The sequence below is a fragment of the Primulina tabacum genome, chromosome 8 (genome assembly GCF_025594145.1).
Source record: "Primulina tabacum isolate GXHZ01 chromosome 8, ASM2559414v2, whole genome shotgun sequence".
NCBI classification, from domain to species: domain Eukaryota; kingdom Viridiplantae; phylum Streptophyta; class Magnoliopsida; order Lamiales; family Gesneriaceae; genus Primulina; species Primulina tabacum.
The window spans coordinates 41,516,088-41,538,810 of record NC_134557.1 but is presented as its reverse complement, the minus strand read 5'-3'; the positions used below and the strand labels follow the sequence as shown (position 1 = coordinate 41,538,810).

General features: G+C 50.6%; 1 protein-coding gene across 1 annotated transcript; it reads left to right on the top strand.

Moving 5' to 3' along the window:
• The first annotated feature begins 517 nt into the window (after window positions 1-517).
• LOC142554224 (deSI-like protein At4g17486) lies at window positions 518-1,582 on the top strand. The gene has a single exon (XM_075664916.1). The coding sequence runs from the start codon at window positions 713-715 to the stop codon at window positions 1,385-1,387; it is 675 nt and encodes a 224-aa protein (XP_075521031.1). The 5' UTR covers window positions 518-712; the 3' UTR covers window positions 1,388-1,582.
• The last annotated feature ends 21,141 nt before the right edge of the window (window positions 1,583-22,723 follow it).

Here is a 22,723-nt window from a genome sequence, read left to right as displayed (position 1 = left end):
GTTGTTGAGATTGCCCCTGCTGTTTCGGATCCTGTGGGTGATACTCCTGTTTCTACTGCTCTGCCAGAGTTTGAGATGGGTTCAGTGAGTGAAGGATGTTTATCTCTACCACTTCCGGGCCGTACGCGATCTCAGCAGCGGCGTTATTATAGGCAGAAGGCGGCTCAGGCGAGTTTGCCCTATGGGCGACCTCTTGATCCAGGCTGATTTCGTTTTCCGCATTTTTGGCGATATGTGGTGGGCGTTCACTGCAGAGTTCTCCTTGCTCACCATTTTGTTCTATTTTGTGTGATGTATTCCGGGGCACTCGCTGGTTTGTTTGTATTTTGTTGTGCTTTATTTCAGGTTGCCCTGTTGTAGTATGTATTTATTTCTGTTTTTATGTTATGATTGTGATATAGCCTTTCCGGAGGTCTTGGTCTAGTCCCCCTCCGTTAGGTTTTATTTGTTAATAAATAAACTTTTTAGTTTTAAAAAAAAAAAAAAAACCCTAAACCCTAAACCCTAAACCGTGATCTGAAGCTGAATCCTTCAGACACCATATCCGCGGATTTTCGCTTCATCCACCGTAATGGCTACCTCTCAAATCCTGAAATTCTTGGGGTTTTGACTACTTTCTTTTACCTGGATGTTAAGATGGAGTTATAGGAAGAACAATCTAGACGCATTTTGGTGAATAGTTGGGGGATTAGTTGTGAGGAGGGGTTATAAAATGCATTTAATTCCAGTTTCATCAAGCTCTGATAGTTCACCAGAGGAGCTGAGCAATGGAGAGAAAAGTCGTTCGATGTTGTACCTAAACGTGTATGATCTTACCCCCATAAACAACTACCTCTATTGGTTTGGCCTTGGAATCTTTCATTCTGGTATTGAAGCACATGAAATGGAATATGGCTTTGGAGCTCATGAATACCCAACTAGTGGAGTATTTGAAGTCGAACCTAGAGGTTGCCCTGGTTTTGTTTTTAGGCGTTCAATCCTTGTGGGCAGCACTGACATGTCTCGTGCAGAATTTCGGTCATTTATGGAGGATCTTTCCAACAGATATCATGGGGACACATACCATTTGATTTCCAAAAATTGCAACCATTTTACCGATGAAGTCTGTTTGCATCTGACGGGAAGCCCCATACCCGGATGGGTGAATAGATTGGCTCGACTTGGAGCTTTCTGTAATTGTCTGTTGCCGGAGAGTATTCAGGCTACATCAGTCAGACATCTCCCTGATCATCAAATGTATTCAGAAGATGGAATGGATTCTTGTGGATCATCTGAAGCAGGAGAAAGCGAAGAAGACAATCTAGACTATCACCTGCTTACGACTCCCAACAGCGATGTGGCATTTTTTAAGGACAAACCAGTAAGGCTAGCCAAAGATATTCTATGACTTTTTCCTTATTGTCCATCCGAAGTGGTGGCTATATATGTAATAGAAGCAGGAGGAAGATCACTACAATAAATCTTAGTACTTAAGATTTTCGATCCTATTGGGTTTCATAGCGGAAATCTCCTAGGCCTAGCCCTCTCGTTTCAAACTGACCACTAAGCAATGATAGGGGGTCCTCTCCTCCTTAATACATAATTCCGTCTATTCTTCGATTATCGTCTTGTTCATGATGCTTGTACAAGTAATGTGTAAATCTCAAATTTCTTTAACGAACAATTTTCCATTAAAAAAAAAAAACCCTAAACCCTAAACCCTAAACAAAACCCATTCGCCCCCAAAAAATTTTCTCTGAAAAAAACACACAGTGAAGGTGCGAAAAAACACACTAAACAGTCACTATTCACGCCCTAGCCACCGCCATGCCGCCGCCGCCGGATCCCGGCCGGCCAACCACCCCATCTGAACCGCCTCATCACGGCGACCAACATATAAAAAATTCAGACCATTCCATGCCCGATTGCCCCTCCATTTTCTTGACTGAAATCTCGGCCGTTTCTTCACCACCTTCGCCGCCGGTCATCGTCGCTCCTCTTGGTGCCGGCGAACATCCATTAGACTCGCCTCAACCTCCCCGTCAGTTTCCCATACCTGCGCGAACTGATAACCCCGCCGTTCCGTCTCATTTTCTGATTGAAGCCTCGCCGTTACTGTTCACTGCACAGGCGAGTGGTTTTTCTCCGATTCCGGCTGATTCCGACAACCTTTGTGATAAAGGGCTCCCGATCTGGAATGCCCACTCTGAGACGAAGCTATTGCCACCGGAATCGGGCCCAATGGTGTTCTCCTCCGCCGTCAATTTCAGATCTACGGTTGGTGGTTCTGTCGCGCCGTTCACGTCACATTCTTCATCAAATTCCGGCGCCGTCACGGCGAGTTTTTTCAATCCCTCTTCACAGCATGATCGTCCACTCATGGGTAGGATTTTGCCTCATTCAATTTCCGGTTTCCGGCCACCGGTCGGAAACCCCCAATTTCAAGGGCAATTTCGAATTTCATCACCTTCTTTGGTTCAATCGACCCCTCTTATGCCCGGTTCTAATGGATTGAAGACCGGTTCCGTGATCTCCTAGCCGTCGCCGATCTTGGGTAAATCTCCGGTGGTCAACTCGGTGGTCAACTCGGTCGGGTCAACTCAGCGAGTTGACCGTGTTCACTCGGCAGTCAATAACTCGGGTTTGGCTTCTAAATCTGATTCTCGGGCGACTAAGACGTTTCCGGTGTCATTCAGGGATGCTCTGGCTCCTACTTCCTCTCGTTCGGGGAAGAATGGCTTTGGAGATGTCGTGGATGCTATGGAAGAAATGCCCCCACCGACTCTTAAGGATGGGAAACCGGGTATTTTTTTCCCGGATGAGGTAATGTCTTCCCTGACCGAGCCTTTTAAGTTTTCTTTAGTTGGGAAGATTTCTGGTAATAGATCCTTAGTCCCAAACTCGGGAATTTCTACGGCTTTTGCTCGTTTGGGATTGAAGCGATCTTTTGATTTGAGGTTCTTGCCTCGGGGTTTTCTGATCCTTTCACTTCATTGTGAAGAGGATTATGCGTTCTTTTGGACGCGTGGGCAGATGATGGTGGGCCCTCTCGGGATCCGTTTCTCCAAATGGACCCCGGAATTCAATCTTCAGGAAGAATCTCCCATCGCCCCTGTTTGGGTGCGTTTCCCGGGTTTGCTCATTCACCTGTTTAACAAGAAAAGTCTTTTTGCCCTTGCCAAGATTTTGGGCAACCCGGTGAATATGGATGACTTTACTGCTGACTCCTCTCGGAGTGCTTTTGCTCGAGTCTGTGTGGAGTTGAATGTGTTGGAACCACCCGTTAAGCAAATTTGGGGGTGCTGGGGTGATCATACCCAGGAGATTGATGTTGTTTATGAAAAAATCCCTGGGTATTGCTTGGATTGCAAGATGTTGGGTCATTCGACCAGTGTTTGCTATTCCCATGGGAAAAATCCAAAACCTGCTCGATCCAAGCCTGCTGATCGAGGGTCGCCTCAGCCGGAGGCACCTCCTGCTCCGGCACCTCCTCAGGGTGCTGTTCCTGTCATTGTCCCGGGACCACAGCCCCAGCTTCATGTCAATGGCCATGGTCCCCGGCGTAGACAAAGACGGAGGCCTGTTCGACAGGCTCTCCTGAGGGATGATCCTCTTGCTTCGAACTCTTTTGGAGTTCTTTCCCATTTGAAGGAGACAGAGGTAGGCTCTGAGGAGCTTGGATTAGGTGTTCCTGATCCCTCTGTCGGTTTGAGTTCTCATCAGGAGGCCCTTTTCCCTGACCGCCCTGAGGTCACGGTGGCTGAGGACGATGAGAGTGTTCCTTTTGTGGACTGCGTGGATGACCTTGGATCTCCACGCCCGGACGTGGTGCCTGTGTTTGCCTCCATGGAGGTATGTATTGAAAATCATAGCAGTCACTCGGTCCCATCTTTTCCTGCATCCCCTGCTGATGCCACTTCTATGCTGGACGAGTTGATTGCTCGACAGGGACCCCCTATTCTTGAGATGATTCCCAGTCACATGTCGGCTGATGATCCTGATCAGGATTTTGATCGACATTCTGTGTCTGGGGTTAGCTGTGGGTCTGAGTGTAGTATTCTGGACACTGACATGTCCAATCCCAGAAAAAGACCACAGGATGATGGTCGGCGATCGCGTAAAAAGCGATCGGATCCTTCTTCCACCCGTTCCCCATGAATTGCTTAATCTTGAATATCCGGGGACTTCGAGGTTCGGAGTCCCAGCAGAGGCTTCATGCCTTTGTGAAGGAGAAACAGATTAAGGTTTTGGCTGTTTTGGAGCCCATGATTGATCTGGATCCGAGATTCATGACTCGCCGTTTGGGGTTTTCTGGAGTCATCTCTAATCTCTCCGGTCATATCTTGGTTTTTTTTGCTGCTGATGTGAGGGCGGAGTGTGTTTTTGATCATGCTCAGTTCCTTCACATCAAAGTCTCTGCCTCTTTCTTGCCGACAGAGATATTTTGTTCTTTTGTCTATGCTAGATGTGATTATGTTCAGCGTAGGGAGCTTTGGGCTTCTTTGCTTTTGGTTAAGCCTGTTTTGGGTCCCTGGCTGGTTGGGGGCGACTTTAATGTCGTCAGGGATGCGTCTGAGTTTTTGGGCTCGCGTGGTGGTAGGTTGCTATCCATGGAGGAGTTCAACACTTTTATTCTTGATTCTGGCCTGATCGATGCTGGTTTTGAGGGGTCTTCGTTCACTTGGACGAATAAGACCATTTGGAAGCGGTTGGACAGGGTCTTGGTTTCTGTTGATTGGGGAGATCATTTCAGCTCGATTCGGGTTGAACATCTCGCTGGTACTGTCTCGGATCACTGTCCGCTTTTGGTTACCGCTCCTGTTTTTGCCTGTGGGCCGAGCTCGTTTCGCTTCCAGCGTATGTGGGTTAGGCACCATGGTTTTTTGCAGACTTTGAGGCTTAATTGGAATCTGCCTTGCAGTCTGAGCGGCATGCCTCGGCTTTTTGCCAAGATGAAGCGTCTCAAGCATCACCTCCGGTGGTGGAATCGGGATGTTTTTGGTAACATCTTTGATAGACTCACTGAGGCCGAGAGGGCTGTTCGTTTAGCCGAGGCTGTGTGTGAGGCCGACCCTTCTGACGTGAATTGGACTTCGTTGTCCGATCGCAATGAGGATCTGGCCCGTATCACCGCCATGGAGGCGGATTTTTGGAAACAGAAAGCGGCTTGCCATTGGCTTGAGGATGGTGAGCGGAACACCAGACTCTTCCATAATATGGTGAGGAAAAAGCGCGTTGCGAATAAAATTTTCCGCATATGGGAGAATGGGGTCTGCCTGACGTCTCAGGATTTGATTCAGCAGTCAAGAGCCTTGTTTTTCCAGGATCTTCTTACCGGGGAGCCCTCTGCGCTCGATTGCCCTGATTTTTTGGGTTTTCCCTCGGTTATCTCTGACGTGGAGAATGATGGTTTTGCTGCGATTCCCTCTTTGGAGGAGGTCCGCGCGACCGTCTTCTCCATTCACCCTGATAGCGTTGCTGGCCCTGATAAATTTTCTTCGGCGTTCTTTCAGCATTGCTGGGAGATTGTCCATCAGGATGTTTTTGGTGCTGTTCTTGAATTTTTTCAGGGATCTCTTATGCCTCAGGGTTTTACCGCCACCACGATCACTCTAATTCCCAAAGTCGAGGGTGCACGCGCCTGGTCGGACTTCCGTCCGATCAGTCTGTGCAATGTCACGAACAAAATCATCTCGAAGCTGTTGTACTCTCGGTTGAGGGATGTGGTGGAGAGACTTGTTTCCCCGAATCAGAGTGGCTTCGTTCCGGGTCGGATGATCTCTGATAATATTCTTCTTGCCCAGGAGCTCACTCACAGCATTACTCTCCCCACTCGTGGTGGTAATGTCATCTTGAAGTTGGATATGGCCAAGGCCTATGATAGAGTCCAGTGGTCTTTCCTGTTTGATGTTTTGAGACATTTTGGTTTTTCTGAGCGTGTTGTGGCTTTGGTCTCGGCCTATATTTCCCATTGTCATTTCTCCGTGAACATTAATGGCTCTCTATCGGGGTTTTTTGGTTCCACCAGAGGCCTCCGGCAGGGCGATCCATTGTCTCCCCTTCTTTTCATTTTGGGGGCGGAGTATCTTTCTCGTGGCCTTGACCGACTCTACCTGCAGCATCCTGCGATTAGGTATCGGTCTGATTGTGATATTTTGATTTCCCACCTGGCTTACGCTGATGATGTCATTATTTTTTCCAGTGGTGGGTCTCGTGGTATGCAGCGCCTTGTTGATTTTCTGCATCACTACGAGAATTGTTCGGGGCAGCGTGTGAATGCTGCTAAGAGCTCTTTAATTTTGCCTCCGAGGTGCTCTGGGCGCCTCCGCTCCCGGCTTTTGCGAATCACCGGGTTCGCCGAGGGTCATCTGCCCCTCAAGTACCTCGGAGTTCCCCTTTATCGGGGTAATCGCACGTGCTCCCTTTTTGAGCCCCTCCTACAGTCTGTTCGTAGGAAGTTAGAGGGTTGGGAGATTCGGACCCTCTCCCCGGGTAGCCGTATGACCCTGATACGTAGCGTGCTCCTCTCCATGCCGATTTATCTATTTCAGGTGGTTCAGCCACCTCTGGCTGTCATGGAGAAGCTTGAGCGAGCCTTCAATGCCTTCCTCTGGGGGTCGAGGCCCTTGGAAAGGAAGTGGCACTGGGCCCGGTGGTCCCGGGCTTGCCTCCCCGTGCTTGAGGGGGGCCTTGGATTCCGCAGATTGAAAGATCTCGTGGAATGTTTCTCTATAAAATTATGGTTCAAATTTCGGCAGGGCTCCTCTCTATGGGCGAGATTCCTTTTCCGGAAGTATTGCCGGCTGGATGCTCCTGCCTGTGTCCCCGCCCGTGCTTCTATTTCCCCCATTTGGCGTCGTCTCCTCAGGATCCGCCCTTGCGCGGAGCCTGGCATTCGTTGGCGTGTTTGTCTCGGAGATGTTTCCTTCTGGGATGACACTTGGTTTAGGGACGTTCCTTTGGCCTCCCGGTGTGTGGTCCGCAGGGGCCGTGATGTTCGGGTCTCTCATTTTCTGTCTGAGGGGTCCTGGGATTTTGATCGCCTTTGTGCGGTTGTTGCTCCTTTGGTTGCCTAGGAGATTGTTTTGATTCCTGTTCTTTCGGGAGACCCTGATATGGCACGATGGATCCATAGCTCCGATGGTGCTTTCTCTGTGAGATCTGCTTGGGAGCTGATTCGTCAGCGTGCTCCGTCTTCAGATATTTTCCGCCCGTGTTGGGGCAGTTGGTTGAGGCCTACCATGTCGTTCTTCCTTTGGAGATTCTGGCATCAGTGGCTCCCAGTTGATGAGGTGCTCCAGCGCCGGGGTTTTGCGTTAGCCTCGAGATGCATTCTATCGGGGTTTTTTGGTTCCACCAGAGGCCTCCGGCATGGCGATCCATTGTCTCCCCTTCTTTTCATTTTGGGGGCGGAGTATCTTTCTCGTGGCCTTGACCGACTCTACCTGCAGCATCCTGCGATTAGTTATCGGTCTGATTGTGATATTTTGATTTCCCACCTGGCTTACGCTGATGATGTCATTATTTTTTCCAGTGGTGGGTCTCGTGGTATGCAGCGCCTTGTTGATTTTCTGCATCACTACGAGAATTGTTCGAGGCAGCGTGTGAATGCTGCTAAGAGCTCTTTGATTTTGCCTCCGAGGTGCTCTGGGCGCCTCCGCTCCCGGCTTTTGCGAATCACCGGGTTCGCCGAGGGTCATCTGCCCCTCAAGTACCTCGGAGTTCCCCTTTATCGGGGTAATCGCACGTGCTCCCTTTTTGAGCCCCTCCTACAGTCTGTTCGTAGGAAGTTAGAGGGTTGGGAGATTCGGGCCCTCTCCCCGGGTAGCCGTATGACCCTGATACGTAGCGTGCTCCTCTCCATGCCGATTTATCTGTTTCAGGTGGTTCAGCCATCTCTGGCTGTCATGGAGAAGCTTGAGCGAGCCTTCAATGCCTTCCTCTGGGGGTCGAGGCCCTTGGAAAGGAAGTGGCACTGGGCCCGGTGGTCCCGGGCTTGCCTCCCCGTGCTTGAGGTGGGCATTGGATTCCGCAGATTGAAAGATCTCGTGGAATGTTTCTCTTTAAAATTATGGTTCAGATTTCGGCAGGGCTCCTCTCTATGGGCGAGATTCCTTTTCCGGAAGTATTGCCGGCTGGATGCTCCTGCCTGTGTCCCCGCCCGTGCTTCTATTTCCCCCATTTGGCGTCGTCTCCTCAGGATCCGCCCTCGCGCGGAGCCTGGCATTCGTTGGCGTGTTGGTCTCGGAGATGTTTCCTTTTGGGATGACACTTGGTTTGGGGACGTTCCTTTGTCCTCCCGGTGTGTGGTCCGCGGGGGCCGTGATGTTCGGGTCTCTCATTTTCTGTCTGAGGGGTCCTGGGATTTTGATCGCCTTTGTGCGGTTGTTGCTCCTTCGGTTGCCGAGGAGATTGTTTTGATTCCTGTTCTTTCGGGAGACCCTGATATGGCACGATGGATCCATAGCTCCGATGGTGCTTTCTCTGTGAGATCTGCTTGGGAGCTGATTCGTCAGCGTGCTCCGTCTTCAGATATTTTCCGCCCGTGTTGGGGCAGTTGGTTGAGGCCTACCATGTCGTTCTTCCTTTGGAGATTCTGGCATCAGTGGCTCCCAGTTGATGAGGTGCTCCAGCGCCGGGGTTTTGCGTTAGCCTCGAGATGTCAGTGTTGTGATATGGCTGAGACATTCACACACATTTTTATTCATAGCCCGGTTGCTCGGTCTGTCTGGCACTTCTTTGGTGCCGTGTTTCGGGTTCGTATTCCCGACACTGAGGATTTCAGTTTGTTCCTCAGTGCGTGGAAGAGAGATTTGGTCTGGTCCCGGGGGGGCCATGTGCGGGAGTTTCTCCCCTGCATCGTTCTGTGGTTCCTCTGGACTGCGCGGAACGATGCTAAGCACAGTCATCTCCCTGTTTCTGGGAAGACGGTGAAGTATCAGATTTTGTATTACCTGCGTCTTGCCCACTCTGCGCGTACTGTCAAGCCCAGACATTGGCTGGGTGTGTTTCATGTGGCGAGATTGCTGGGTATTTCGGTTGCTCTCCGCAGATTCCATAGGACGGCGATTGTTCGCTGGCTACGACCGCCGTCCGGGTGTTTCAAGCTTAATGTGGATGGGAGCTCGCGTGGTACATCTGGGGACTCCTCTGCTGGTGGCGTTGTTCGGGATGATTCCGGGAGGGTTGTGCTCTCATTCAGCGAGTTCATCGGAGCTGGGTCTTCTCTCCGGGCTGAGCTTTGGGCGGTTTGGAGGGGTCTTCTCCTTTGTTCTGATCATTCTTTTTTCCCTCTTTGGATCGAGCTTGATTCTCTGACTTCTATTCAGCTCATTCGTTCCCGTCGATGTTGCTGGGGTCTTGATCACATTGTATCCAGGATTCTGGTCCTTTTGAGGGGGCGGTCTGTTCATATTTCGCATATATTCCAGGAGGGTAATTCGGTGGCAGATGCATTGGCGGCGAGGGCCCATACCCTTAGGCACTTTACCTTAGAGTTAGGTCCCTCCCTCCCTAGGCACATTTCCATACTTGTACGTTCGGATACCTCCGGACTCCCCGTCACTATTCACGCCTACACGCTGCCATGCCGCCGCCGCCGGATCCCGGCCGGCCAACCACCCCACCTGAACCGCCTCCTCACGACGACCACCCTGTCCAAGTTTCAGTCCAAATGAAGTCCGGTAACCCCTCTAATTTCCCGACCGAAATCTCGCCATTTCCGTCCAAAATCGCGTCGTCGCCGTGCACTGTTCCTCCCGGCGCCAACTACCCACCATCCGACTCGCCTCGAGCAGACGGTTCCATTGGTACCAGCCCCACTATCAATAACTCAGTATTTTCACCGGAATCTTCGTCACAAGTTGCGCCAGCACTGTTCCCCGCGGCGGCGAGTTCTTCTCCGCTTCGTCCGGCCGATTCTGGTCACCATTTTCCACAACAAGCACCGATCTGGAATCGTGAGGTCCAGACGATTCCACTGCCACAGGCCCCGTCGTCAACGGTGTTCCCCTCCGGCGACAATTTCAGATCTACTGATTTCCACCCTCAAACCCTAGCTGCGTCGGAATGTTTCTCAAATTACTCCGGCGTGGCGGTTCCTTTGGCTAATTCCTCACTACCGTATACTCCTCATTCCATGGGCTCTCCAATCATTCCATCAATTTCAGAAAATCCGCCGCCGATCAAAAAACCCCAAATCGGTGAGTTTCCGTCCACTTCACCGCCGATTTCAGGTACTGTTCCGGCTTATTTCTTCAATTCCTCTTTAGGTTATAATCGTCCAGTCATGGGTCGAGTTTTGCCACCTTCAATTTCAGGTTTTCGACCACCGGTCGGAAACCCCCAATTTCTAGGTCAAAATCGATTTTCCTCCCCTTCTTTGGTTCAATCGACCCCTCTTATGCCCGGTTCTAGTGGATTGAAGACCGGTTCTATGACCTCCTCGCCGTCGCCGATCTTCGGTACATCTCCGGTGGTCAACTCGCCGGTCTACTCACCGGTCAACTCGCCGGTCAACAACTCAGGTTCGGCTTCTAAATCTGATTCTCGGGCGACTAAGACGTTTCCGGTGTCATTTAGGGATGCTCTGGCTCCTACTTCACCTCGCTCGGGGAGGAATGGCTTTGGAGATGTAGTGAATGCTATGGATGAAATGCCCCTGCCGACTCTTAAGGATGGGAAACCGGGTATTTTATTCCCGGATGAGGTAATGTCTTCTCTGACCGAACCTTTTAAGTTTTCTTTAGTTGGGAAGATTTCTGGTAATAGATCCTTAGTCCCTAACTCGAGTATTTCTGCGGCATTTGCTCGTTTGGGATTGAAGCGATCTTTTGATTTGAGATTCTTGCCTCGGGGTTTTCTGATCCTGTCACTTCAGTGTGAGGAGGATTATGCGTTCTTTTGGACGCGTGGGCAGATGATGGTTGGACCTCTCGGGATCCGTTTTTCCAAATGGACCCCGGAATTTAATCTTCAGGAAGAATCTCCCATTGCCTCGGTTTGGGTGCGTTTCCCGGGTTTGCCCATTCACCTGTTTAACAAGAAAAGCCTTTTTGCTCTTGCCAAGATTTTGGGCAACCCGGTGAAAATGGATGACTTTACTGCTAACTCTTCTCGGAGCGCTTTTGCTCGTGTCTGTGTGGAGTTGAATGTGTTGGAACCACCCGTTAAGCAAATTTGGGTGGGCTGGGGTGATCATACCCAGGAGATTGATGTTGTTTATGAGAAAATCCCTGGGTATTGCTTGGATTGCAAAATGTTGGGTCATTCGACCAGTGTTTGCTATTCCCATGGGAAAAATCCAAAACCTGCTCGATCCAAGCCTGCTGATCGAGGGTCGCCTCAGCCGGAGGCACCTCCTGCTCCGGCACCTCCTCAGGGTGCTGTTCCTGTCATTGTCCCGGGACCACAGCCCCAGCTTCATGTCAATGGCCATGGTCCCCGGCGTAGACAGAGACGGAGGCCTGTTCGACAGGCTCTCCTGAGGGATGATCCTCTTGCTTCGAACTCTTTTGGAGTTCTTTCCCATTTGCAGGAGACAGAGGTAGGCTCTGAGGAGCTTGGATTAGGTGTTCCTGCATCCCCTGCTGATGCCACTTCTATGCTGGACGAGTTGATTGCTCGACAGGGACCCCCTATTCTTGAGATGATTCCCAGTCACATGTTGGCTGATGATCCTGATCAGGATTTTGATCGACATTCTGTGTCTGGGGTTAGCTGTGGGTATAAGTGTAGTATTCTGGACACTGACATGTCCAATCCCAGAAAAAGACCACAGGATGATGGTCGGCGATCGCGTAAAAAGCGATCGGATCCTTCTTCCACCCGTTCCCCATGAATTGCTTAATCTGGAATATCCGGGGACTTCGAGGTTCGGAGTCCCAGCAGAGGCTTCATGCCTTTGTGAAGGAGAAACAGATTAAGGTTTTGGCTGTTTTGGAGCCCATGATTGATCTGGATCCGAGATTCATGACTCGCCGTTTGGGGTTTTCTGGAGTCATCTCTAATCTCTCCGGTCATATCTGGGTTTTTTTTGCTGCTGATGTGAGGGCGGAGTGTGTTTTTGATCATGCTCAGTTCCTTCACATCAAAGTCTCTGCCTCTTTCTTGCCGACAGAGATATTTTGTTCTTTTGTCTATGCTAGATGTGATTATGTTCAGCGTAGGGAGCTTTGGGCTTCTTTGCTTTTGGTTAAGCCTGTTTTGGGTCCCTGGCTGGTTGGGGGCGACTTTAATATCGTCAGGGATGCGTCTGAGTGTTTGGGCTCCCGTGGTGGTAGGTTGCTACCCATGGAGGAGTTCAACACTTTTATTCTTGATTCTGGCCTGATCGATGCTGGTTTTGAGGGGTCTTCGTTCACTTGGACGAATAAGACCATTTGGAGGCGGTTGGACAGGGTCTTGGTTTCTGTTGATTGGAGAGATCATTTCAGCTCGATTCGGGTTGAACATCTCGCTCGTACTGTCTCGGATCACTGTCCGCTTTTGGTTACCGCTCCTGTTTTTGCCCGTGGCCCGAGCTCGTTTCGCTTCCAGCGTATGTGGGTTAGGCACCATGGTTTTTTGCAGACTGTGAGGCTTAATTGGAATCTGCCTTGCAGTCTGAGCGGCATGCCTCGGCTTTTTGCCAAGATGAAGCGTCTCAAGCATCACCTCCGGTGGTGGAATCGGGATGTTTTTGGTAACATCTTTGATAGACTCACTGAGGCCGAGAGGGCTGTTCTTTCAGCCGAGGCTGTGTGTGAGGCCGACCCTTCTGACGTGAGTTGGACTTCGTTGTCCGATCGCAATGAGGATCTGGCCCGTATCACCGCCATGGAGGCGGATTTTTGGAAACAGAAAGCGCCTTGTTGATGGGTTGTGCTCTCATCCAATGGTGGGTCTCGTGGTATGCAGCGCCTTTTTGATTTTCTGCATCACTACGAGAATTGTTCGGGGCAGCGTGTGAATGCTGCTAAGAGCTCTTTGATTTTGCCTCCGAGGTGCTCTGGGCGCCTCCGCTCCCGGCTTTTGCGAATCACCGGGTTTGCCGAGGGTCCTCTGCCCCTCAAGTACCTCGGAGTTCCCCTTTATCGGGGTAATCGCACGTGCTTCCTTTTTGAGCCCCTCCTACAGTCTGTTCGTAGGAAGTTAGAGGGTTGGGAGATTCGGACCCTCTCCCCGGGTAGCCGTATGACCCTGATACGTAGCGTGCTCCTCTCCATGCCGATTTATCTGTTTCAGGTGGTTCAGCCACCTCTGGCTGTCATGGAGAAGCTTGAGCGAGCCTTCAATGCCTTCCTCTGGGGGTCGAGGCCCTTGGAAAGGAAGTGGCACTGGGCCCGGTGGTCCCGGGCTTGCCTCCCCGTGCTTGAGGGGGGCCTTGGATTCCGCAGATTGAAAGATCTCGTGGAATGTTTCTCTATAAAATTATGGTTCAGATTTCGGCAGGGCTCCTCTCTATGGGCGAGATTCCTTTTCCGGAAGTATTGCCGGCTGGATGCTCCTGCCTGTGTCCCCGCCCGTGCTTCTATTTCCCCCATTTGGCGTCGTCTCCTCAGGATCCGCCCTCGCGCGGAGCCTGGCATTCGTTGGCGTGTTGGTCTCGAAGATGTTTCCTTTTGGGATGACACTTAGTTTGGGGACGTTCCTTTGTCCTCCCGGTGTGTGGTCCGCGGGGGCCGTGATGTTCGGGTCTCTCATTTTCTGTCTGAGGGGTCCTGGGATTTTGATCGCCTTTGTGCGGTTGTTGCTCCTTCGGTTGTCGAGGAGATTGTTTTGATTCCTGTTCTTTCGGGAGACCCTGATATGGCACGATGGATCCATAGCTCCGATGGTGCTTTCTCTGTGAGATCTGCTTGGGAGCTGATTCGTCAGCGTGCTCCGTCTTCAGATATTTTCCGCCCGTGTTGGGGCAGTTGGTTGAGGCCTACCATGTCGTTCTTCCTTTGGAGATTCTGGCATCAGTGGCTCCCAGTTGATGAGGTGCTCCAGCGCCGGGGTTTTGCGTTAGCCTCGAGATGTCAGTGTTGTGATATGGCTGAGACATTCACACACATTTTTATTCGTAGCCTGGTTGCTCGGTCTGTCTGGCACTTCTTTGGTGCCGTGTTTCGTGTTCGTATTCCCGACACTGAGGATTTCAGTTTGTTCCTCAGTGCGTGGAAGAGAGATTTGGTCTGGTCCCGGGGGGGCCATGTGCGGGAGTTTCTCCCCTGCATCGTTCTGTGGTTCCTCTGGACTGCGCGGAACGATGCTAAGCACCGTCATCTCCCTGTTTCTGGGGAGACGGTGAAGTATTAGATTATGTATTACCTGCGTCTTGACCACTCTGCGCGTACTGTCAAGCCCAGACATTGGATGGGTGTGTTTCATGTGGCGAGATTGCTGGGTATTTCGGTTGCTCTCCGCAGATTCCATAGGACGGCGATTGTTCGCTGGCTGCGACCGCCGTCCGGGTGTTTCAAGCTTAATGTGGATGGGAGCTCGCGTGGTACATCTGGGGACTCCTCTGCTGGTGGCGTTGTTCGGGATGATTCCGGGAGGGTTGTGCTCTCATTCAGCGAGTTCATCGGAGCTGGGTCTTCTCTCCGGGCTGAGCTTTGGGCGGTTTGGAGGGGTCTTCTCCTTTGTTCTGATCATTCTCTTTTCCCTCTTTGGATCGAGCTTGATTCTCTGACTTCTATTCAGCTCATTCGTTCCCGTCGATGTTGCTGGGGTCTTGATCACATTGTATCCAAGATTCTGGTCCTTTTGAGGGGGCGGTCTGTTCATATTTCGCATATATTCCGGGAGGGTAATTCCGTGGCAGATGCATTGGCGGCGAGGGCCCATACCCTTAGGCACTTTACCTTAGAGTTAGGTCCCTCCCTCCCTAGGCACATTTCCATACTTGTACGTTCGGATACCTCCGGACTCCCCTACCTGAGATATAGATGTTCTTAGCTGTTTGCCGCCCTTTCCTTCACTTGGATCCATTTCTTCGGTATATCTATATGTATATCTTTATTTTTTCTTTGCAGGTACTGTTCTGTTGGGGGTTTCTATTTTTCCCCGGTTTGCCAGTCTGGTGTGAGTGGGCACAGACACTCGCACACTACATGTTTGGTCTCCTCGGGATTGTGTAGGCTCTTGCACTATCCCTATTGGTGTTTTTCTTGGCCCTCTCATATTCACTGGAGCGCTATCTCTATTTGTGCTTCTCTTTGGTCTATTTCTGGTCCCTGGCGGGCGTTTACTGCAGGCTCTCCTTGCCCGCCGTATCTGTTCTTTTACAGGAGTTTACTGGATGTCGTGGTGGTTCCAGGGATTAATTCCGGACGATCCTCTTCATTGTTATGATACCTTCGTCAGATTCATACTTCAGATGCTGGATTTTTTTTGTTCTGGCTGGATTGCGATCTTCATTTTGCCCTTTTATCGTCATTGTACAGTGATTTCCTGGCCAGCTCTTATTTTGACTGCCGGGATTCATACAGTTATCCGGTCTCAGATTAGAGTCGTTTTGACAGATTGGATTCTTCAGGGTGATGGCTCAGAGACGAGAGTTTCTTCTTGGATACCGCACTCATCTCCTAGTTATCATTTGGTCTTCCTCGCCGTGTTGACTCTTAGCGCTGCTCGTATTTGATTAGTTTTTGGCGCACTTTTGGTCGTAGTCTAGGGTTTTTTTGCTTTTGTATTTAGGTCCCTAGGCTACTTTGCATTTATGTTTCTACTGCTTTAGCCTTTTTGAGGAGGTCTTGGTATAGTCCCCCTCCTCTTTTAGGTTTTCTTTCTGCTGTTACTTTTTATTTTGTGAATATATACGGGTAGGGGTCTGCCTAACCCCCCCGCATCCGGCGGTGTTTTCCGGAAAAAAAAAAAAAAAACCCTAAACCCTAAACCACCCCGAATGCTCTCAACCAAAAAAACCCAAAAAAAACACCCCAAAAATCGCCTAAACTTTGCTGCTCCGCTGCCATGTCGCCGCCGCCGGTTTCCGGCCGGTTCACCCCTTCACCCGAGTCGCCTCACCTTGATGAACAACATACTCAAAAATCAGCTTCATTGGAAAAGGATTGCCTGTCCAAATCGCCTCTTCAATTTCCGCAAATTCCGGCCACTTTTTCGTCGACAGTCTCCACCGGTCCGATTGCCGCCGATCATACATCATTTGAAGCGCCTCCTCACGGCGACTCATGTGTCCAAAAATCAGAAAGATCGGAGTCCGTTTGCCCAGCCGATTTTACATCCAAAGTTGCGCCGGTACTGTTCACCGCGCCACGTCCCACGTTTCTGTCCATGCCGGCCGATTCCGGCAACCTCTGTTCAATCGGGACCCCGATCTGGAAAGCCCATGACCAGACGATTCCAACGCCACAAGCCCCGTCGTCAACGGTGTTCAACGCCGACGGGAATTTCAGATCTACATTTTCCGCCGCAGAAACCCTAACGCCGACGGGGTTTTTCTTCAATTCCGGCATCTTCGCCGCTCCGTTGGTCAATTCCTCTGAACCATATACTCCACGATCTATGGGTAAGCCAATTATATCTTCAATTTCAGCTAATTCATGGCCGATCAGAAACGCCCAAATTGGCGATTTTCAATCGATTTCATCCAATTCTAGTGTCCAATCGGCCCCTCCGACTTCCGGTTCTCGTGCTTTGGATACCGGTTCTGTACTCCCCATGATGTCGCCGGCGATCGCTGCAACTCCGGCCGGTAACTCGCTGGTCAACTCGGGCGAGTCAAACCGCCGTGTTGACCAAGTTGACTCGGCAGTCAATGGTTCTGCATCTGCGGTCAAACCCGTCCTTCGTGCTGAGGTTCGGGCTACTGTTTCTTTTCGTGATGCTCTTGCACCTCCGTCTCCTCGCACCGTGCAGAAAAGTTTCGAGGATGTGCGTAATTCGATGGAGGAGCTGCCTGAGCCGTCTATTCTGGATGGTAAGCCGGGTATCCGATTCCCGGTTGAGGTAATTTCTTCACTGATCGAACCTTTTAAATATTCTCTAGTCGGTAAAATTTCGGGGAACAGGTCCTTAGTCCCTAATTCTTCGATTTCTGTGGCTTTCGAAAAAATGGGACTAGTGCGATCGTTTGACTTGAAATTCTTACCCAGAGGTTTTTTGGTCATTTCTCTCTCATGTGAAGAAGATTACGCGCGCGTTTGGTCGAGGGGGAACATTTTTGTGGGACCACTTGGGATCCGTTTTTCTAAGTGGACCCCCGAATTTAATCTGCATGAGGAATCCCCCATTGCGCCAGTCTGGATCCGTTTTCCGGGCTTACCCTTGCATTTGTTCAACAAGCGTACTCTTTTTGCTCTTGCGAGTCTTGTAGGTAAGCCTGTTAAGATGGACGACCACACCGCTGATGTCTCTCGAGACGCTTTCGCCCGAGTATGTGTGGAAATTGATGTTTTACAGCCTCCCATTCAGCAGGTTTGGGTTGGTTGGGGTGATCACACATAGGTTATTGATGTCATTTATGAGAAGATCCCCGCATATTGCATTGACTGCAAGATGCTGGGACATTCAGTTACCGTGTGTTATTCTCACGGGAAGAATCCTAGGCCGTCGAGGCCTAAACGCGTTTTTCAAAAATCTCAAGATCCAGTTCCTCCCAAAGCACAAACACCCCAGGAGGGTGCTGTTCCTGTCTTTAATCCTGGACCACAGCCTCAGCTTCATTTAAATGGCGATGGCCCTAGACGTAGACGGAGGAGGCAGCCTGTGCACAGGGGTCCTCCTGCTGGAGCCCCCCCTACAGTTCCTGATGTTCCGCATCAAGTTACTTCCTCAAATGCCTTTGAGGTTTTGTCACCCTGGCATGATGAGGCTCAGCGTTGCGACACTACTGAGTTGGTTGGTCTTAATCCTGATCTTGGATCCCACTTGGAGGTTGTGGGTGATGGTTTACTTGGAGATGCTCCTTTGGATCAGGCTCCTGTTGTTGATGTTGACCCGATTAGTTTGGGTCTGCCCATTGTTGACGCCTTACCTTCGGGTACGGCTTGTGTGTCTGTTCACTCTTTGGTTCATCAGTTTGAGGAGGGGGGTTTTGGCACTTCTGTTCAGTGCATGGAGAATCACAGCTGCCATTCGATTCCTTCCATTCCTTCTTCTCCAGATGTTTCCTCTCATCTTGAGGAACTTGTTGCTCAACAGGGGTCTCCTGTTTGTGAGCGGATTGTCGAGCGTATGTCTGCTGATGACCTCGACACGGGGTTTGATCGATATTCTGATTCTGGTGCTCAGGATACTGATATGTCGAACGTGAATAAAAGGAAAAAGGAAGCGTTGGGAGATTCGTTTAAGCGGCGGCCGGGTGCTTCTGCTCATCGATCTCCATGAATTCCCTCATTTGGAATGTTCGGGGACTTCGGAGTTCGGAGTCCCAACAGCGGCTTCATGCTTATGTGAAGGCGCATCAGATTAAGATTTTGGCCATTTTGGAGCCGATGATCATGTTGGACCAGAGATTCATGACTCGCCATTTTGGTTTTTCTAGAGTCATTTCGAATCTTTCTGGTAATATTTGGGTTTTTTCATCCGCGGATGTGCAGACTGAGTGTGTTTTTGATCATGCTCAGTTCCTGCACATCAAGGTGTCCGCCTCTTTTTTACCGACTGAGGTGTTTTGTTCATTTGTTTATGCCAGCTGCGGCTACGTTGAGCGCAGAGATCTTTGGTCTTCCCTTCTTCAGGTCAAGCCTGCTCTGGGTCCTTGGCTTGTTGGGGGTGATTTTAATGTAGTCAGAGATGCATCTGAGTGTTTGGGCACCCGTGGTGGTAGGCTTCTACCCATGGAGGAGTTCAATACTTTCATTTTGGATTCTGGTCTGGTTGATGCCGGTTTTGAGGGCTCTTCGTTCACCTGGACGAATAAGACCATTTGGAAGCGGTTGGACAGGGTTATGGTCTCCGTTGATTGGGGTGATCATTTCAGCTCCATTCATGTTGAACATCTTCCCCGTACTTTCTCTGACCACTGTCCGCTTTTGGTCACCGCTCCGGTTTTTGCCCGTGGGCCGAGCTCGTTTCGCTTCCAGCGTATGTGGCTTCGGCATCATGGTTTTTTGCAGACTGTTCGGCTTAATTGGTTTCTGCCTTGTAGTTTGAGTGGTATGCCTCGCCTTTTTGCTAAGATTAAGCGCCTCAAACATCACCTCAAGTGGTGGAATCAGGATGTTTTTGGGAACCTTTTCGATAAAATCATTGAGGCTGAGAGGGCTGTTCGGTCCGCTGAGGTTGTCTGTGAGGCTGATCCTTCTGAGTTGAATTGGACTTCTCAGTCTGATCGCAATGAGGATCTGGCCCGTGTCACCGCCATGGAGGCGGATTTTTGTAACAGAAAGCTGCTTGCCACTGGTTAGAGGATGGTGAGAGAAACACCAAACTCTTTCACAACATGGTGAAGAAGAAAAGGGTGGCGAATAAGATTTTCCGCATCTGGGATAATGGGGTATGCCTGACGTCTCCTGAGTTGATTCAGCAGTCGGGACCCTCGTTTTTCCAGCATTTTGCTTACTGGTGACCCCTCTGCGCTTGCGAGTCCTGATTTTTCGGGCTTCCCCTCCGTTATCTCTGCTGTGGAGAATGAGGGTATTGTTGTGACCCCTTCTTTGGAGAAGGTTCGTGCGACCGTCTTCTCCATACATCCTGATAGTGTGGCTGGGCCTGATGGCTTCTCCTCGGCGTTCTTTCAGCATTGTTGGGAGATTGTTCATCAGGATGTTTTTGATGCTGTCCTGGATTTTTTCAGGGGTTCTCCCCTCCCCCAGGGTTTTACCGCCACCACAATCACTCTGATCCCCAAAGTCGCGGGTGCTCATGCTTGGTCGGACTTCCGTCCGATTAGTCTGTGCAATGTCACTAATAAGATCATCTCTAAGCTGTTGTACTCTTGGCTGAGGGTTGTGGCGGAGAGACTTATTTCACCGAATCAGAGTGGCTTCGTTCCGGGTCGGATGATCTCCGATAATATTCTCCTAGCCCAGGAGCTCACTCATAGTCTCACTCTCCCCACTCGTGGCGGTAATGTTATCCTGAAGTTGGATATGGCCAAGGCATATGACAGGGTCCAGTGGCCTTTCCTCTTCGAGGTTTTGAGACACTTTGGTTTCTCGGAGCGGGTTGTGGAGATGGTCTCGGCTTGCATATCTTATTGTCATTTCTCCGTGAACATCAATGGCTCTCTCTCGGGGTTCTTTGGTTCCACTAGAGGCCTCAGACAGGGCGATCCCTTGTCCCCCATGCTTTTCATTTTGGGGGCGGAGTACCTATCGCGCGGCCTTGACCGCCTCTACCTGCAGCATCCTGAGCTCAGGTACCGCTCTGGTTGTGATATCCTGATTTCCCATCTGGCTTATGCTGATGATGTCATTATTTTCGCCAATGGTGGGTCTCGTAGTTTGCGGCGCCTTATGGGTTTACTGCATCATTATGAGAATTGTTCGGGTCAGCTGGTGAACGCTGTCAAAAGTTCTGTTATCTTGCCTCCGAGGTGCTCTGAGCGACTTCGCTCTCGGATTTTGCGCATCACCAGGTTTGCGGAGGGTCATTTGCCCCTCAAGTACCTCGGAGTCCCCTTGTTTAGGGGTAACCGAGTATGTTCCCTTTTTGAGCACCTCCTACAATCTGTTCGTAGGAAGTTAGAGGGTTGGGAGATCCGGACGCTCTCTCCGGGTAGCCGCATAACCCTTATCCGCAGTGTGCTCCTCTCCATGCCGATTTATCTGTTTCAGGTGGTACAGCCACCGCTTGCTGTCATGGAGAAGCTTGAGCTGGTTTTCAACGCTTTTCTCTGGGGGTCGCGGACACTGGAGAAGAAATGGCACTGGGCCAAGTGGTCTCGAGCTTGTCTCCCAGTGATGGAGGGTGGTCTTGGCTTCCGCAGATTGAAAGATCTGGTGGATAGCTTTTCTATTAAGTTGTGGTTCCGGTTTCGGCAGGGCTCCTCTCTCTGGGCGAGATTCCTTTTACGGAAGTATTGCCAGATGGATGCTCCTGCCTCTGTTCTCCCTCGTGGTTTAATATCCCCCACCTGGCGTCGTCTCCTACGGATCAGACCTCGCGCCGAGCCCGGCATTCGCTGGCGCGTTGGCCTTGGAGACGTGTCCTTTTGGGATGACATATGGTTTGGGGATACTGCTCTGTCCAACCAGTGTGAGGTCCGTGGGGGCCGTGATGTTCGGGTTTTTCACTTTTTGTCTGAAGGGGCTTGGGATTTCGATCTTCTTTGCGCTGTGGTGGCCCCTTCTGTTGCTGAGGCGATTACTTTGACCCCGATTGCCTTTGGCGAGCCTGATTTGGCGCTTCGGATTCACAGTTCTGACGGTGCTTTTTCGATTAGGTCTGCTTGGGAGCTTGTCCGATTGAGAGACCCTGTTTCTGATATCTTGACTCCTTGTTGGGGCCGTTGGTTGAGGCCCACGATATCTTTTTTTCTTTGGAGATTTTGGCATCAGTGGCTCCCGTTGGAGGATATGCTCCAACGTCGTGGCTTTGAGTTTGCTTCTCGATGCCAGTGTTGTGATATGTCGGAGACATTTACACATGTCTTCATTGATGGCCCGATAGCCCGTTATGTCTGGCATTTCTTTGGGGCCATATTTCGTGTCCGGATCCCCTGCACAGGGGATCTCAGGTTGTTCCTTAGCGCTTGGAAGAGAAATCTTCATTGGGCACCTGGGGGCCACGTCAAGGAGTTTCTGCCCTTCATTGTTTTGTGGTTTCTCTGGATGGCTCGTAATGATGCGAAGCACCGTCAGTTGCGTATTTCTGGGGAGACTGTGAAGTCTCAGATTTTGTCTTATCTGCGTCTTGCCCATGCTGCTTTCATTGTTAAGCCCAAGCACTGGCTTGGTGCCTTTGAGGCGGCGAGATCGCTGGGAATTTTTGTTGCCTTTCAGCGGACCCATAGGTTAGCGATTGTCCGGTGGCTCTGTCCACCACCTGGGTGCTTTAAGCTGAATGTTGATGGGAGTTTGAGGGGCAATCCTGGGGAGTCGTCTGTCGGTGGTGTTGTGCGTGATTCTTCTGGCAGGGTGGTGCTCTCCTTCAGCGAGTTTATCGGAGTCGGGACCAATGTCCGGGCGGAGCTTTGGGCGGTTTGGAGGGGCCTTCTTATCTGTTCCGATCTCGGTCTTTTTCCCCTTTGGGTTGAGACCGATTCTCAGATTTCTCTTCAGATCCTGCGTTCTCGTCGGTGTCATTGGGACCTTCATCATACAATCACTCGGATTCTGTTTCTTTTGAGGGGGCGGGCGGTTCATTTTTCACATATTTTTCGGGAGGGAAATTCGGTGGCGGATGCGTTGGCGGCGAGGGCTCATACCATTAGGGTTTATACCTTAGAGTTAGGTCCTTCACTACCCAGACACATATCCATACTGACCCGCTCGGATATCTCCGGGCTTCCCTACCTTAGATACAGATGTTCTTAGCTATTTGCAGCCCCTTCCTTTATTTGGATCTATTTCTATATATATATATATATTTATATATATCTATATGTATTTTTTCCTTTGCAGGTACTGTCTCTTTGGAGTGCTTTGTTTCTTTGGATCTGGGTGGACTCTCGCACCTTCTCCATTGGTGCTTTTATTTGGACCACCCTGTTCTCTGGCGGTCGCTCTCTGCAGGCTTCTCCTTGGCCGCCGCTTTCTATATTTTGTGTTCTCTTGCCGGGTTTTATGGTGGCTTTGGATGATCTCTCTAAGTGGTTTCTCTGGCCCAGAGCTCCATTCATGTCGGGATTTATATGTTCTCTGCTTTT

What these genes read in the sequence shown, in the direction of transcription:
- LOC142554224 (XM_075664916.1), top strand. Translation starts at nt 713, where the DNA reads ATGCATTTAATTCCAGTTTCATCAAGCTCTGATAGTTCACCAGAGGAG.